Genomic DNA, 18,238 nt, shown 5'->3' with positions numbered 1-18,238 from the left:
CCTTTGTAATCTGCTGCATCAGCTCTTTCAAAAACACTATACCTTTTTCCCAATTGTGTGATCTCAGTCATTGTTTAAGATGTGCAAATGTTAATTTTTCATCAGCGGCTAAGCCATTCCTTCCATCTCTTAACTACTCCCCTTGGTCACTTACATCTGAAGAGGTGTCTTTAAGGTGGCTTCGCCTTGTATAATGCTCTAGGTTGTTTATGAATTAATTAAATAGGATTGATCCCAGCACAGAACCCTTTGGGACCCCACTACCCACCCCTGACCATTCCGACTATTCCCCATTTATCACCACCCTCTGAACGCGCCCTTGTAGCCAGGTTTCAATCCATGTACTCACCCTATGGTCCATGCCAACGAACCTTATTTTGTACTGTAAACGTTTATGGGGAACTGTGTCAAATGCTTTTGCAAAATCCAGATAACACCATGTCTACAGACATACATGTCAGACTTCAGGAAACACTGTTTTAGTGGAAGCATTTGACTTTAGAACTGTAAAAGTACTAAAAAGCTGCTTTAAAATCATGGATGCAGTCTTATGTGACCAAAAGCAACCTGAAAGGCAGGTTCTGGGCTTTGAGATAGCACTGGACCATGGTGTATTTATCAGAATAAGGGCTTTCCCCATGAAAATTGTTTTCTGCATCCCTTTGAGTTCTTGATACATGGTCTCAGATTACAGTAAACCTGTGCTAAATGAAATGTGTAGTCTGCTATTGCTGACCACCTCTTGAAAATACTAATTGCCTGGCTGCTGTTCTCACCTATTGGTTTTGCCAATCAGATACAAGTGTGCAGATCAAAAGATTTGGATAAAGTCGGAAGTCTTTATCACTAACTTGTTCTGGGTCAGTGACTCAATGTATTGAAATCAGGAGGTTAGTATGATAGGAGGTCAGCAGTGACAGCCTACATATTCTAGTACAGTACAGGATTGTTTCAACTAAAATACATTGGTTAAACATTTTTATAGCTGCGAATAATAGGTTTCATTTCATTATACGGTTTCTATGGGTTTAGCTGTACCTTGTTTGCAATTGTATTATTGTTATGAAATTGTCTTTGTTGTCATAAAACTTACAGCTGTCCTTTTTCTTTAGCTCCCAAGGGAATACTGCATCTCTCTCCTGATGTCTATCAAGAAATGGAAGCCAGTCGCAGTAAAACGGTGCCTGCTCCTGCTGTCAACTATCTGTCATCCAAAGAGTTGAGCCAACCATCCAGCTCATATTTTAGCACTCCAGTAGGCCAAAGTTGCACTGCTGCAATTGCCAGGGAGCTCCTAACCAATGGCAGCTCCCCTACTGCAGAGGCTATTGGATTTGCAGGGAACAACAAGACTTGCACCACGTCCTCTGTGCAGCCTTCTAAACAGCTGGAGTATCTGGCGGGCATTCAGGGCATGCAGGTGAGGAAATCTATTTTTATATTTGAATGAATAGAGGCCAATCCATGTATACCTTGTGTTTTGTTTCTATGTCATGTCAACAAACAAAGTTTTTGGAATTAAGGTTACAGCCACACTGCTTTTTTTACTAGACTGTTTTCTGAATTACCCATAAAAGGAACCTTTTCATGATTATTCTAAGTCACTCACTGGACTCCAGCAGTTGGACTGATGCACCTCCCTTCTCTTCTCCCTTAACCATAAAATGTCACATCTCTGTTTATGTCCTATAATGCAAAAGATATATAACAAATCCATTTGGAAAATTGAGCGCCTCCTCATAACAGTTGCTGTTGGTGGACAAGTGCACAGGTGTACCTGGTGTTTAATCCAGCCATCTATCATCAGATTTGAAATATAAATTTTAGGAGTCAATTAATTAATGCTTAAGAGTTGTATTTTTATTTTCTTTTATTACTGTGCACTGTTTGTCGAAAATTAAATGTTCAATTTACTAAAGGCTTTATTGCACAAACCGGCTAAATTGTAAATGTATATTAATGTAGGGAATATAATATTGATATTTGTGGTTGAGTTTAAAGGTCTTGTTATCAGTGCTGAAAATACTGCCAGGTCAGCATGGCATTACGTCTGAATTTTTGCTTCCTCCTCCAAACATACCTACTCTAAGCATAGAACAGTAAAAAAAGAATGAACTCTCCGCTCCTATATGTGCTTCCTAGGAACAGGAGCAACATCTGATTTTCTTATTTTTATATTGCACAGCTCCCTGGAAGAGATTTCTCAGGCATTTCTCTCCCTGCCCTTTCCTGGCAGGTAAAAACAACTGCTGATCCTCTATCATTTTGATCATGAAATTAGGTGGAATGTGTTTTTCTATATCCTCTATAATGTCGGCACACCAAATAGGGACATACTGTCTATTTTGCAATCTATGGGGCCTAAACATATTTCCAAAAATGTTAAAGTTCAAGATAGAGATTATATCCTCCTCCACGAACAAGATGTAGCAAGACCCTTTTTAATATTAATATGCATCTATCAGGTTTATAATCTTTTTTGCTTTTCATCCAATGTCACAAAAAAATGTCTTAGGGGGAAAAAAAAAAATTAAGTTTCGTGCTTCTGCATGTAGTTTGTTTTTTTCTTTAACAAAGTAATGGTAGAAGTGGAGCATTTTTGAGACTTCAGCAAATTATATTTATTCCCTATCTTGGCAATATTCTGTTTGTGGTGGATGGAGAGAATGACCTCTAATCAGATTGAAACCCTGTCAAAAATGGGTTAGATTAAAAACCTTTTATTTGAGCAAACCGTTTTTTTTTCTGATGCAGAGGATACCAGACTTTCAACAGACAAAAAATGGTCCACTAGATTTGCTATTTCTCCACTTGGTATACTGCAGTTTGGTGGGCCCATTTCCATTTCAGGACTCTGCTGACCTGAGATAGACAAACCGAATCTCATGATGAGTCCCTCTTGCCACCTAAATGGGTTCTTCAGTCCCTGGACTAGTGAAAGTCAGTTGAAAAACTTCCCAAAGAAGTACAGACACCAGCCTTTTCGATTGAGAGGCTAAAGTCTGAAATTCTAATCGATCTTAAGAGCCAACAGTGAGTGTTGAAGAAAACATATCCTCGCAGCCACAGAAAATTATTGGCAGATTAGAACAGATTTCAGCCCCATTGAGAGGCAATGGTAGTCTTTTTAAACAACATATAAACTTGTCAATTACCAACATACACAGAGGGACATACAATATGTTTCTAGTGTCTTTAATCTTTTGGAGAACCTGAGATGAACAGAATAGCTTTTCCATATTACTAGTTTATCTGAAAGAATCTCTAAATATTGTAGATGATGTTGAGCCACCAAGATTTGGACCAGGTAGAATACCAACAAATTCTTTATCAGATCATTTCCAGGTGGGTCCGTCTAGTCATAGATGTATTTACCACAAACAGTAACCATGAAGGTTTCTCCCTTTGAATTAAAAAAATAGTCCCATTGCCATAAAAATGGCAATGATAGAAGTTGATAGAGATTGGGCAGAATTTGTTTTCATTGCCCCCTCCTGGCCAAGGATATTGTTTTCTCCTTCAAATGGCTGTAGCTCCGCTATGGCATGTTCCACAAAAGGAGGTTCTTCTTTCCAGGAACCATTTTTCATCCACAAGTTCTGGGACCAAAACAGAATGCTTGGAGCTTAAGAAGGAAAAGTTAAAGAATAGAGGTTTATCTGATTTCTTCCTTATATTGTGCAAATTGTCAATAGGCATATATTAGAAAAAATTGTAATTTCTGATATTTTGTATTTCCTACAGGGGGTTAGATAATGACATAATGACTTGAAGTGGACTACCCCTAAGCTGGCCGTATGCATGGCAGTTTGATAGAACAATCAAACTTTTAATTCCATTCTTTGTCAAAATTGCAAAGCATATGAATTCATATAATGTTGGTTTCAATCGACTGCATGAAAATGGAATTAAGGTTGCCCTAGTCAAATGATGTAGAAAAAACATATTGCTTATGTCGAAATAGCTGTGTTTTTTCCCTTTCCTTTTCCATTTTAAATCAATCTTTCAATAAGCTATATTGAACCCATTTTCACCTTCACAATTGACCGAATTTTGTTGGTTGATTGAACTTGTGGTAGATTGTTTAGTTTCTGGTAAAAAAAAGTGCAATAATATTTGCGGTTCTTGATGGCTCAAATTGCTTTAAAACACATCTTTCCTCACATTTGCTAACTAAAAGGTTTGTGAAGTTTATCATAAAAATGTAAGCAGTTCCTGGATAGGGGATTTATCTCTGGGATTTTAATTGTGTGAGCTCTGCCCTTACTCCAGCCTTCTTTGACCCTTTAGAAGACTTTGGTGTTTGTGTTCTCACATTTAAAGAGATATCTAGACAGTAGAGAGCTCATCACAGATTTCACCTGTCTTGTTTTTTAAATGATTGGCAATGTCCTAGGCAGTGACTGCGTTGGTAGGCCACACACTGTTTGCTAAGAATGTAGGGGTCAGGGCCTAATTCTTATGTGGTAAGGTTAGAAACGGTGTCCACAGAAGAGGAGAGTGAGCTGTTGTAGACAGAAGTGGCCATGTGCAAGCAGGACAGTGGTGAGATTTTGCTTTAGAGGTAATCAGTAGAAGAATAGAGAAGAGAAGGTTTAAAGTGGAAAAGGTTTCTACAGGTAGCTATTGGAAGGATAGCAGGTTAAAGACAAGGAGTATCAAACTGACACTTGTAATAATTAGTGAGAGGAAAAAGTATGTTGGAGTGGTTGAATGGAGTGTAGAAGCAGGAGAATACAAAGTCAAAGGTGTTATCATTGGAGTGAGTAGGAGTGTTTTTATTGTGTTAGGTCAAAAGATGAGGTTAGATTGAGGAATTGAGAGGGTAGCCAGGCTGTTGACATTAACAGGGATGTTAAAGTCACCAAATTTTTTTTAAAAAAGGGTATTTCAGAGGAGAGGAAGTAGGATACCGAAGCAGAAAAGTCATCGAGGAGGTATGACAAAGAAACTGGGCAACAAATATTGACTACAGTGAGCTTCAAAAGAGGCTCTTGAAAAGGTATTTGCGGTATAGGAGGACTCCAACTCCACCTCCCTTTCTTCCACTGGGTTTGGGTGAGTGAGTACAGCGGAGGCCACCATGTGACAGGGTAGCTGGTGAGGCACAGTCAGGTTCCTGAAGCCAGGTTTAGGTAACAGCAAAAAAAAAGGTTAAGAGTTGAAGATCAAAGGTCATGTGCATAGATTACCTAGTTAGGTTACTTTCAGACTTTCCTCCTTTTGTTTTATTTAATCGCAGAGAAATTGATCTTGGAAGTATAAATAAACGTTTTACTTCCCAGATCACTTTCTTCTGTGTTGAAATGTACCTGTGTTTACATGTGTTCAGAGCATCTAATCTACCCCTGGACACACAGATTAAAATTTTTTTGTAAATGAAAGTGTCCCAAATGCGCCTAAATGCAGCTACAGGTAAACATATAGTGTGAATTATACCATTTAAAATCATTACACATATTTATATGCATTTACATATGTTCTTTAAATGCATATAAACAAATGCATGCCACTGCTGGTGTGAATGAGGCTTACCAGACAGAGCGTGCTATCCAGAAGAATCTCATTCTCCTTCTATTGCAGTTGATTTTTTTTTTTTTGAGTGCTTTTTATTGCAGTTGCCAGATATTGTTGCGGCTTCGCGCATTCACAGTGTTGCGATAATCCCAGTAAACACTTTGAAAGTCAACTTGTGGTTTTTGTTAAACCCTTCTTTTTCTGCTCACAAATAGTTATTTTACAGCTACAAAGATAGAAATAGCTGAGTAGTCTTGGCCTCGTGCTGCAAAAAAGGTGGTAGAAGCTCTATGGCAGAGAAATCGATTCTCTAGAAATTGCCAGTGTTGCTGCATGTTATGTACAACTTTTCATACTGGTAGGTGCTATGACTGTTAATTTTGTCATGCAGTCTGTGTAAATTGAACAGTTGGTTTGTAGTAGTGTTATGATTTTTGTGCTTTCCTTGTTTGCTTTCATACAACACAGAAGTGCAATTTCCTCTGTGTGGCATGTAATCTGAATGTGAAGCCCAGAGGTTATGTTAATGAGTGTTGTCAGAACTTCGGAATGTATCATGTAATTAAATGTCACATTTTTATAGTTGTAAAGGGTGTTAATTGGGACAAGCACCATGCTTTAGACTGTTTGTTTTACATTTAGTTGTTCAAGCATGACACAGGGTTGGGGATAAGTATATCCATGGTTTTAGAAATTTTATGCTGCACATTTGAGGGATGGATACTGATTTAGTTACTTCCATGTTTATAACCTGCTCATTGGACAGACCGCTAGTAAATTTCACTGCACTGTGGATTCCTACCCTCATATATGGCAGGAAAATCTGTTGCAAGTTTTAGCTGGTTTGTGGCTACTCCATATTAAAAGGATTGTTACCTGAAAATAAAAATAAAAAAATTCCCCCCTTGACAGTTGCGTTTAAGGGATGGTGAAATGTCCTGTAATTCTGTAGAGGCTCTCAGGAGGGGAACCTACAGGGCACAGTTGGGGGATACACTACTATATAGAAAAACAGGGAGGAGCACCGACCTTGTGCATTACCAAAGATAAAATTTATTTAAATAGTAAAAACAAAAGTCATACTCACAAACAAACATTAAAAAAAAGGCTTAACATTGCTATAAAAGGTCCCCCTCCTCCTCCCCTTCTGCTGGGCCAGTGAGAGAGCGCAGTGCACTTAGTAGGGACCTGCCCGTGAAGCCAAAAGGCTACACTGCTGGGTTCCCTTACCCGTAATGGCGGCAGCACCCGACCAGCCGATGAAAACATCGCTGGACTCCAGGACAGATAAGTGTCCTAATGTTAAAAGTCAGCAGCTACAATATGTGTAGCTGCTGACTTTTAATTTTTAAAGGGGCAGGCAGAACTCGGCTTTAACTTTTTGTTTTAAATTAGTTATCTAGCTGAAGCTGATTCACATTGTGAATCCTAAAGAAGTTGTAAGACCTTCATGGCAATGCATGACAGTTGCAGTTGTTATAATGAGAAGGCTGTTAATGACATGTAAATTGCTAGTTTGTTTATATTGAGTTTAATTTGAAAATGCTTCTGAAGGAATTGTTGTGTTTGTTAGATGAAGGCGTTTTCTTAGAAGTGGTTCATCCCAGGAAGTCTTGTTTTGGAAACAAACCTCCACAGCATGGTCTGTAATACAGTAAGTCCTTGAATGCTCTGTAATACACATAACCTGTCCAGTTATATAAATGAGTTGGCTTGGCTGGAAAAATATGGTACTTTCTTTCTTCCATGTCAGTTTAGTGTTCTCCTTTATACCTGAACTCAAGGAGATACAGATCACAATTAAAAGGATATGGGCATCTAAGTTAGGCAAGGCCATACATGATTCATTTTCTTTTGTTCAACCAGCAGGTTGAATGAAAGAAAATTAATTATTTCCCCCATTCACATATTCGATGTGGATGGGGGAATCCCTCCCGTGGAGCTATTGTATTTTGACAGCGGGAAGACTTCACTGTCGTCAGATTATACTCATCACTGATCATGCACTGATTAAGATTGACTTCTGTTAAACCAGCCTGTCCATATATGGACAGGTTCACTTTAACACAGGTTCACGTTAAGGCTGAACTTGAGAAAACCCGATATGACAACACCTTTTATTCTAGTCAACATGCGCACAGGAGGGCAGAAGGCAGTCTGCTTTGTAATTTTTACCTACAAGTAAGCCTATAAATAAGTCTCCTAGACGTGTGCACCGTTTAGGAGATATTCACCCTGGATGCAGCCGGAAATGTCACCGGCGCATGCGCTCTGAAGGTCTGGCATGCCATTCCTGATGTTCAGCGCACTGTACCGTAACCATGCACATGAGTGACGTCATCACAGCCACTCACGAACCCAGAAGACGGAAGCCCTCTCAGCAGTGACAGGGCACCTCTGGAGGGTTTTCGTTTTAAGGTAAGTATTTCATAATGTGCTTGGATGGGTTTTTTTACTGCATCGGTTTACTACCGCTTTAAGTGCAAGTCCCTGGAAGAGGCAAGGCTCTCATGGACATTGCTGGATCGAGAGGGGGCTCAGGTAAGTATTTGGGGGAGCTGCTGCACACAGGTTTTTACCTTCATGCAAAGAATGCATGAAGGTAAATTACCTTGTACTTTTACAACCAATTTAAGTGTAGTCTTTGATCTAGTTGTGATGTTAATGAGGGGTGTCTGCATCACAAAACTAAGTGAATACAATTACAAATAGTTTGGCAGTTAACACTGTTCATACCTTATATATATATATATATATATATATATATATATATATATATATATATATATATATATATATATATATATCATTATATCATTCCTTGGTCATGTAGCTGAAAACATAGAGCTTTATGTGAAATTGTGAGCATATCTAACCATATTGAGCTTCTGTTATTTAAAAAAAAAAGTACAAAGCGCAGTGATCTATTTACGTAAGCTTTCCTTCCTTAGCTTTCATGCCAGTTGTTTTCTTACGTCTAGGAAAAGGTACTGTGTAAACGTTGGTGAACTCAAGGACACCAAGAGCAGCTTGTATTACTAGAGCCTGGTGGGTGCTCAGTATTGCCAGCTGATGTAAGCCTGTAATGACGGCGGTAGCCCAATACACAAAGCACTAACCAAAGCAGTAAAAATAACATTGCCTTCAACATTACAGTCGTGTAGCAGGCTCCACTGACTTGTACAGCTTCACCAGCCTGCTATCCCACGTGGCCAATCTGTACAGTCTTGTGAATAAACATAAGAAGAGAGGTAGATAATGATCTGACGTCCAAAGGATCCCTTGACACACAAGTATGTGCTTATTTCCTAGAAACACAAGTGTGTGCGTGACTGGTTGTCACTGTGACACAGCTCTTGTTGAAGAAATAATCCAACCTAGTCTGTATACCTTTATTTCATCGGAAGACTGAAGGGCCCCCATATACAGCCCAAATGTGTTTGGAATCGGACAAACCTTCTTGTGGCGGAGCATAATTGGGGGAATTTATCAATTTATCAAAACTGGAGCAGCTGTGCATCTCCTGTCTTCAGCTTGTTCGGTTAAGCTTTCAAAATGATAGATAGATAGATAGATAGATAGATAGATAGATAGATAGATAGATAGATAGATAGATAGATAGATAGATAGATAGATAGATAGATGCTGTTTCGTTGCCACTCACAACTGCTCCAGATTCTGGCTGCTCTAGTTTTAATACATTCCCTATAATGTCTGTACATATTCCACAACTGCCTTTTGTTCGTATACGTGTGGCAGGGGATTAGACTATGTGAGCACCTAAGGGAGACGGGCTGGCATGAATTGTTCTTTTGTACTGTATCAACCCAGGGATCAATAAATGATGTAAACTATTGGGAGAAATCCATGGGCTGCCATTGTTGACCTTCTTCTTAAACAGCTTGCTGTTTGCTGTTGCCAGCTTTTAATACTTAGTGAATCAGGTAAGCGTCTCATTACAGAAGCCAGAGCAGAGGCTCAGAAAAACAGCCAGAGTTCTAGTAATCACAGCAGCAGTAAAATGGACTATGGAGATTTGAAGGAGGCTGAGATCAAATAGAAGATTCTTTTTGAGTTAAGAATACATACTTAATACATACTTAAATAGATTTTATTTTTTTTAAACCAGCGTTAAATGTCACTTTACTTTTAAACAACAGCTATTGCGAAAGGAATCTCCTGAAACAATAATGTTTTACAATTTTACAGGAATATAACCACACCTCTGTCAGTTAGTCTCTGTACCATCCATAAATAATGCTAGCACTAAGTCTGTGCCCAATATACACTTTTGGAGTCCTCTCCAAATCAGAGTGATCATACACAAGCAAAGTTGTCCAACAAGACAACAAAACTTGCAGCACTAGAAGTGAGACCTCCCTTTTCTCCATCCTGGGTGGTATTTTTGCCTTTCCTGTCTTCAGTGGCAAGAAAAAGTATGTGAACCCCTTAATTTATTTTCTGCCGTAATTTGGCATAAATGTGATCTGATCCTCATTTAAGGCCAGCTATACACGGTTTGAATCTCAGCTGGTTCGCTGTCAACACTGTCTGTGTTTATGGAGGAATCATGCAAATTTATTTCCAACCACTTACCCATGGTTGCAGAAAAGAAATTTGCTCCGTGTATGGCCAGCCTTAGATGAGGATTAGATCACATTTTATGGTGAATTATTGCAGAAAAACAGTTAATTTCACATAATTTCTAAAGGGGATTACATATATTTTCTTGCCACTGTATTCGGTATCAGCATTGGCAGATACATTGACCTCAAGTGTTATAAGAGGTCATAGACACAAGTGATGCATGCAACCCAGTTGTGCCAATGATATACAGTATGATCCAATTGTAAACAACCACTGGTGTATTCAAAATGTACACTCACCAGAAACTCAGACCTCATTTAATGGTCCCGACAAGCTGAAGAATGGAAAGGGATCCTTTTAGTCCACAAATAGTCTTCCCATTGGTGTTTTCATAAAAAAGTAGTACTCCAATAGTGCAGTAATGTATATTTATATAAAATCTATACCACAGTAAAAAAGCCAGCAACAAGTGACTTTGCATATAAAAAGGCTGTCGCTCAGACCAAGCTGATGTTGCATGATGTCAGCACGCAAAACTCCGCCCAAAGCCTTTCCCCATCATCAGGCTGATGACAAAGCTGCCTAACACTTCATTAACAGTCCACCTAATTACACTGTACATAAATTATTCCATACAATTCCTATGCCCTAGATTGCTGATGTGGGTACATTAAAATCAATATAACCTTGTAGCACCCTAAAAATTTGATCGTCATCCAGGTCAAAACTTCCACAACCTCCCCATGAGGCTGCTATGTCGTGGTGGACTGTGAGTGATGTGTTGTACAACCTTGTATCATTGGCCTGACTATGGAGAATTATGTTAGTGTACAGTATTGTGCAAAATTTCTAGGCCAGTGTGAAAAAAAAACTGTAAATTAAGAATGCTTTTAGAAATAGAAGTGTTTGTTGTTTGTTTTTTTTATAAATTAACAAAATGGAAATTAAAAGAATAGAAGAGAAAGCCAAATCAAATCAATATATGATGACCACCCTTTTGCCTTCAAAACAGCATCAATTCTTCTAGGTACAGTTACACACAATTTTTGAAGGAACTCAGCAGGTAGGTTGTTCCAAACATCTTGGAGAATTAACCACAGATCTTCTGTGAATGTTGGCTGCCTCAAATCCTTCTGTCTCTTAATGTAATCCCAGACAAACTCGATGATGTTGAGATCAGGACTCTGGATTTGTCGAGATCTTTTTGTTGCTATTGTTGAAATGACATTTTGAAAGTCTCAGATTAAAATACTTGGTCCCCAAATTCTGCAATAATTTGCCCAGCCCTATTATACTTCTAACTTTGAATGAATATCCTGGTATTAAATGTGGATCTCTATCTTTTTTTCATTTTTGTTTTGGATTGAATGCCGAATATGTAGAACCTCTATTAAGTTGTTGTTGCTGATTGTATCCCTGATGGATGGAAGGAAGGCGTCTGCTCTCATTTCTTCTCTTTATGACACAACCTAGTAGGGCAGGAGATGTGGGCAAATCTTTCCGATGGGGACAAATCTTTCCGATGGGGACAGAAACTACAACGAAATCTGACAGAGGGCCCTCCTTATTCAATAAACAACTGGGCAACAGGGTTGTACTTTGCTTACATGAAGCTTGTGGGGTGGGTTTTTTTATTAACATAGATACATAGTAGGTGAATTTGAAAAAAGACACAACTCCTTCAAGTCCAACCTATGTGTGATTATGTGTCAGTATTACATTGTATATCCCTGTATGTTGCGGTCATTCAGGTGCTTATCTAATAGTTTCTTAAAGCTATCGATGCTCATCGCTGAGACCACCGCCTGTGGAAGGGAATTCCACATCCTTGCTGCTTTTACAGTAAAGAACCATCTATGTAGTTTAAGGTTAAACCTTTTTTCTTCTAATTTTAATGAGTGGCCACGAGTCTTGTTAAACTCTCTTCTGCGAAAAAGTTTTATTTCTATTGTGGTGCCACCAGTACGGTATTTGTATATTGAAATCATATCCCCTCTCAAGCGTCTCTTCTCCAGAGAGAATAAGTTCAGTGCTTGCAACCTTTCCTCATAACTAAGATCCTCCAGACCTTTTTTTTTATTTTTATTTGTACTTTATTAGCATAAATTGAAATTTTTATTTTATTTCCATTTCCTAACGCTATAACTATAATTGTATCCTCTAGCAAGAGGCGCGTATAGCCAGCAAGTGTAGATTGTTATGGTCTGTATGATGCTGTCTGTATTAGTGAACTGTATCTCTGTGGGAAATAATTCAGTCGGGAGGCAGATCTAATTACACGACTCTGCAGTAGAAAGCACTCTGTGTTAGAGTATAAAAACACACACGTTTGCTTTGTTTGTTGTCTGCATTGGAGACTTCAGAGTTTGCCTTGTCTATAGAAATAGTGATATATTGTAGATACTTATATATTTATAAAGCATATAAATAGCTTTTTCTCATAGCTAATATTTGCTGCATAATCTTTTGCAAATAGCCAGAATCTGCTAAATACTGAAGAATAAATATACCAAATACGAGTTCGGATATATTGAAAAATGTGTAACTTGTATTGCACACGATTGCCAAACCTGCGTTTGGTGTGAGTTCCTGGTAGAGGTGACATGCTACTCGGTATTTAGTGTAAGAACATTGCATTCAGCCAGTTGACTGGAGAATTTTGTACTAAGTAAAAGTAGATGTAAACCCTAAGGCTAAGTTCACACTTGGTTAGTCTCTGAAAAGGTGATTCCAAAATGCTTGTTTTTTTTTTTTTTTTTCTTTTTTCTTTTTTTCCCTTTGCTGAACAGTGATTTTTTAAGGGAATTAACGTTCCGCAACCATGAACCAGGTGGTTTTGGTTTATGGTTTCTTTTTCTTCTTTGCCGAATGCATTTTGTTAATTGAACAAACACTCGGCTTGCGATTGCAACATGTCCCTTTTGACTTGGGCAAGTTTGACAGATGGTATCGCCTGTCAACTCAACAAGCCATGTTAAATTTGCTGTGAGACAGAGCATTGCAACAGCAGTATGTGTACAGCCCACTCTGGCTGTATGGTAGGTTTTTCGATGGGCAGTTGGGGGGTGGTAAAATGCGGCTCAGAACAGATCTACACAAAGACCTTCATGGCAGGATAACTAAAGTATCATTTTAGGAAAGCTGCAGTTTTAGAAATATTGAAAATTACTTTTACAGTTACATAAACATGCTAAAGCTTGAGATATATAAGCTTTTGAGACTTAATGATTGGGTTTATATATGTTGACATCAGGTGCTCCAACACTAGCAATGTAGCTACAGTGGCTTGTGTACACTTTGAGTTTTCTGGCTGGCCTCTTTGCCCAGGACAGTGCTATTTACACAGATCGTAACTAAGGCGGACAGCTCCCACAGCTTATCACTGCCACGCTCATGGAGTGAATACCTGTGAGTGATCGTCCCTGATTGCATAGGAATTACATGAGCAGTTACATGCAATCGGTTTGGATGAGCTGCAGGAGCTGTCAGCCTCCTGTCCTTCTCCAGCCTGTCATTGTTTTTACTGGGGCTGCCTCCTGCATGTGGCCCCATTCGCAAGTGTGAATTGGAGCCTAAGGAAACGAGCAGATTTTGTATCCATTTTGGCCAATTCAGGGTTACATAGTAGGCGAGGTTGAAAAAAGACACAAGTCCATCAAGTCCAACCTATGTGTGTGATTTTATGTCAGTATTACATTGTATATCCCTGTATGTTGTGGTTGTTCAGGTTCATATCTAATAGTTTTTTTAAACTATCGATGTTCCCCGCTGAAACCACCACCTGTGTAAGGGAATTCCACATCCTAACCGTTCCTACAGTAAAGAACCCTCTACGCTGTTTAAGATTAAACCACTTTTCTTCTAATTTTAGTGAATGGCCGCGTGTCTTATTAAATTCTCTTTTGCGTAAAAGCTTTATCCCTATTTTGGGGTCACCAGTACGGTACCTCTCTGTCAGGCCCGGTTCACACTAGTGCGATACCAGACACTGCATTGCTGTGCAGATCACATGCGATGTCTGTGCAATGCGATTTCAGCCATACAAACTGTATGGCTGAAATCGCATCGCATTCGCACCAAAATGGTGCAGTACCCTTTTTCTTTGGTCCCCACTAATATCGGATCACATGGGTATTCACACCTATGCGATCCAATTCCTGCACCATTTCACAGTTCGCACTGCGAACCGATCTGGGGGTGTGGTTAACTTTACATAGACACCCCCAGCAGATTGCAGATCTCAGTGTGCGATTCAGGGAATCCGCACTGGATTCGCAGGGTTCTCACATCGCACTAGTGTGAATCGGGCCTTAATGTTTTTGAAAACATTTCCCCATTTCTGCCATAATTTCAGGGAAATTAATGCTCTTCACTAATACCTTGATTACAGAGCTAAGATCCCGTTAAAGGACACATTACTTGTTTCACCCATATTTAGGGCAAGGGATCTTCTCCCCGCACCCGCTGTTACTATATAAAAATTATGCGGTTGTGCGGGGCCCAGTCCACATGGCCGCATTATTCATTCACAGTTTCCTGTGAATTCACAAACTACAACTACTGTCAGCCATTGCGGCTGACGGCTTATAGTTCTGAATGGACTGTGAAGTCATTGATGAGCAGCCTCATAGGTCATTCACAAGCACTGCATCTTGTAAACTGTCAGCCAGTATGCAGGTATGGGCTGAAAGCTGCAGTGCCCACCTGTAGGAGCCTGGCATTGCACCCCTGGTCCACTGAAAATGGGTACAACGCTTTCCAGGCTCCTTAGGGAAAAAATAACAAATGCACTTTTTTATCCCTGAAAAATTGTGCATTTAGTATTTTTTCACAAAAGGTGAACGTATCCTTTAAAGCCCCATTACCAAAAAAATGTGTATCATGTCTATTATTATTATGACACATTATTTACTGTATATAGCTCCAACAGTTTGAGCAGAGTTTTACAAAATTAGGGCAGACATTACCGTTGCAATACAATTCAATACAAAAGTAATCCGAGGGCCCTGCTCATTTGAGCTTACAATCTAAGAGTAAGGGTTCAGGATACAAAAGGCAATAACTGTGGGGGATGAGCTGATGGAGAAAGTGAACAGACGGTGTAGAAGAGTTTTTTTTTAATGTGTGTTCAGATAGCATTTTACATGATGACTTCAGTCATGACAAAATATACTTGCTTACTAAGTTAACAAAGGTAAATGCTGTGCCTACACTTTTGTGATGGACTGAGCTTGTTAATTCTTAAAGGCTTGTTCAGTTGAGTGGCTTTTTTTTTCCTCTTTGAGAGCAAGTAGAACACATACTTAACTTTTAAGTGCCTTTTAGGTACATGAAAAATTGTTCCTTTCTTAATGTTGGGTAGCAAAAAAAGAAACATGACTTATTTGGTTCCTCACTGAAGTCTCCTCTGTGACTGTGGGCTGAAATTGTTATTTCCGCAAGCAAGAGAAGTTGTTCTGAACTGACAAATGCCTCTTGATCCTTAAAAAAACGAAGGGGGTAAGGCAGACTTAGAGCTGGATGGAAGGTACTAAAAGGGGATACCTAATGAGAGTTCTTCTCATTAACAAATCTCCAGACTCCTGGGACCAATAGAGCAAATGGCTACATTCACACCTCTGCATTCATTATTCATCCAGTATGTTCTAGACATGTTTTTATCCCTAGGAAAGGTGCGTTTTGCTAGAAACAGTTATTTTTTTTTAAGCCCACCCCAACGGAGGTGTGAATTCACCCGGTGAAGCGTTCACTCTGTAAATAAGTCTGGTCTCTCTGACAGTTAACATGTTTCTCTAGTCAGTACTTATTTGTAGTTTTTGATGATGTAGAGAATTGTTGAAGCTCTGCCAGGTTTTTATTGCTGGCTGTGTTTTTGTGGGGCATGCTTTTATTTTTGTCCTGGAGGAGCAGAATCTTCCATTTGGAGCAACTGTCTAAGGCCCAATTTACATTTGTGGCTACCCAAATGTGAACTTATCCTTAGGGGTTACATTAGCTTTGGTACCGTGTGTAGCGGTGAGTTTAATTTAACATTTGTACTCAGTTGGCTGAATGCAAAATGTAGTCTGTTTTCTGGCATATATTTAGCTTAAAGCCCAATTTACCTTTCAGTTTAAATCCACTAAATACATTTCAGATACTTTAATCAAAATGTGTTTTAAAGTAGTAGTAAACTCTACCTCTTTACTCAGCGCCATGTCAAACCTTAAAATAAGACTTACATGTAGGTTCCTTTACATCCTTTTTGAGATGTGTGTCTTTTAGGAGATTTGGCCCTGTTCTCTGATTATGTCATTGCTGCATTTCAATCCACGTTGACAGCAGACTGACTGTCAGTAGTGTGCCATGGAAGTGTATAGCGTTGTGCCGTTTTGACGTAATCCTCACTCTCTGGCATTGTAGCTGTCCCACGAGAGCTCAGAGTATCGGCTCCTCCTAAAACCCCACGTGACTAGGTACATCACAGGGGTTGTTTACACCGTAATGAAGCGAAGATAACTGCTTATCCGTGCGCTGTAAAATGACCAGTTTCACAACAGAAAACCATACAACACAGACCATGTAAATAATAAAGAGGATTCATTCCATCTTATAACGCATGTGCAAAATTACTGTGGCAATGTAGTTGAAGGGTGGAAGTAGGGTGGGAATCGACTTCAGGAGGTTTTCCTAAAGATGGTGCCAGCTTCAGCAACTTAGGAAGAAAAAAAACATTGGATGCAAATACATTAAGGAGACTCCAATGGCGCTGTGGCATACCTGGTTAAATTGCAATGTGCATTGCACTTTAAAAAAAATAACAAATATGTCATACTTACCTGCTCTGTGCAATGTTTTTGCACAAAGCAGCCCCAATCCTCTTCTGGTGTCTCCCACTTGTACTCCAGGCTCCTCCTCTTCGGGTAGTGCCCCAATTGAAAGCCGTTTTCCATGGGGGCACCTGTATGGGCTTGCTTCTGAGCCTTCCTGTCTGAGTCTATTGACACAGAGCGGGCGGCTCTGCCCCTGCTCTCCTGCACATCGCTGGATTGGATCTGGCTCGAGTAAATATAGGGGTGGCTCGGGGGGAGGTTTTTCAACTTAATATGTAGAATGCCACATTAAGTATTTCAGATAGTTTACTGTACTTTAGAAAGAAGGGAAGAAAAGTCTGTCCCCTGTTAGCATGCCACAGAGAAGGACACTTAAGTGCCGTAAACATGGGCCGAATATCAGGTGGTTCAATAAAAAACTGGCCGACATTCTGCCCGTACGGCAGCCGGTCCAACAGAAGCCAGTCAAACGTCTGGTTCCTGTTGAAGGGGCATGACCAAAAAGTTCTGACGATCAGCATTTGATCTGAGATCGCTGACCGCTGTGTTTTGACGGGGGGAGATTGCTGTACTAACATGGGATCGTTGGTACAGGATCTCCTCCTGAGCGCTTCAGTTTTTTTCGTTCAGCTTGCTGAACTAGGCTTTGTGTACTAGGCTTTAGGGGTTGATTTCCTAACATTCAAGAGTGCAAAATCTGGTGAAGCTGTGCATGGCAGCCAATCAACTTCTAACTTTAGCTTGTTCAATTAAAGCGTAACTCCACTTTTGTTGAGAAAAAAACATTCTCCCCTGGGTGATCTATGTACATTACAAGGATTATAACAAACTTTGTTGCAGATTCCTACCTTTTGTTATTCTGAAGAAATTCATGTGTGTTTGTCTGTGCCTCTGTTCTGAGTGGGTCTAATGGGACTGGTTTCATAATTAACTGTCAGGTGTGCAGCTAGAAAGCACTAATGAGGAAATCTGCTGGGCCTGCATCCCTTTAAATGTGCTTCTATTGAAAGTATCTCTCCAAAAATTACATTTTTGTTGCAGGGGATGCCTGAAATCTGACTTGTATCTAAGCAGACTTCTGGGAAAATTGGTCAGCCAATCACACAAGCAGGAAGTGATGTTTCTGGGGAGTGGTCAGTACACACTCTGTGTACTGAACAACACCATGTAGCCATATTGCAATGCATTCTTAGAAAATTACATTGGCTGCAGATTGAAAAGGAAAGGTAATTTTTAATAAAATTCAATTACAGTATGATTAGTGTCGCAATTATATGCACTATATTATTTTTTCTTTATTTGCTATTTTTTTCCCCATGAAA

At 39.5% G+C, this 18,238-nt stretch overlaps 1 protein-coding gene across 6 annotated transcripts in view; it reads left to right on the top strand.

Moving 5' to 3' along the window:
• Positions 1–18,238, top strand: part of STAU2 (staufen double-stranded RNA binding protein 2) — a 491,304-nt gene that overhangs the window by 326,605 nt on the left and 146,461 nt on the right. For all 6 annotated transcript variants that reach the window (XM_073631810.1, XM_073631809.1, XM_073631807.1 and 3 more), the window contains one exon: positions 1,113–1,420. In XM_073631810.1, the coding sequence (XP_073487911.1) occupies positions 1,113–1,420 (308 nt within the window). The remainder of the gene's footprint in view (positions 1–1,112; positions 1,421–18,238) is intronic.

This window comes from Aquarana catesbeiana, linkage group LG05 (genome assembly GCF_042186555.1).
Source record: "Aquarana catesbeiana isolate 2022-GZ linkage group LG05, ASM4218655v1, whole genome shotgun sequence".
NCBI classification, from domain to species: Eukaryota; Metazoa; Chordata; class Amphibia; order Anura; family Ranidae; genus Aquarana; species Aquarana catesbeiana.
This window is presented reverse-complemented; position numbering and strand designations above follow the sequence as displayed.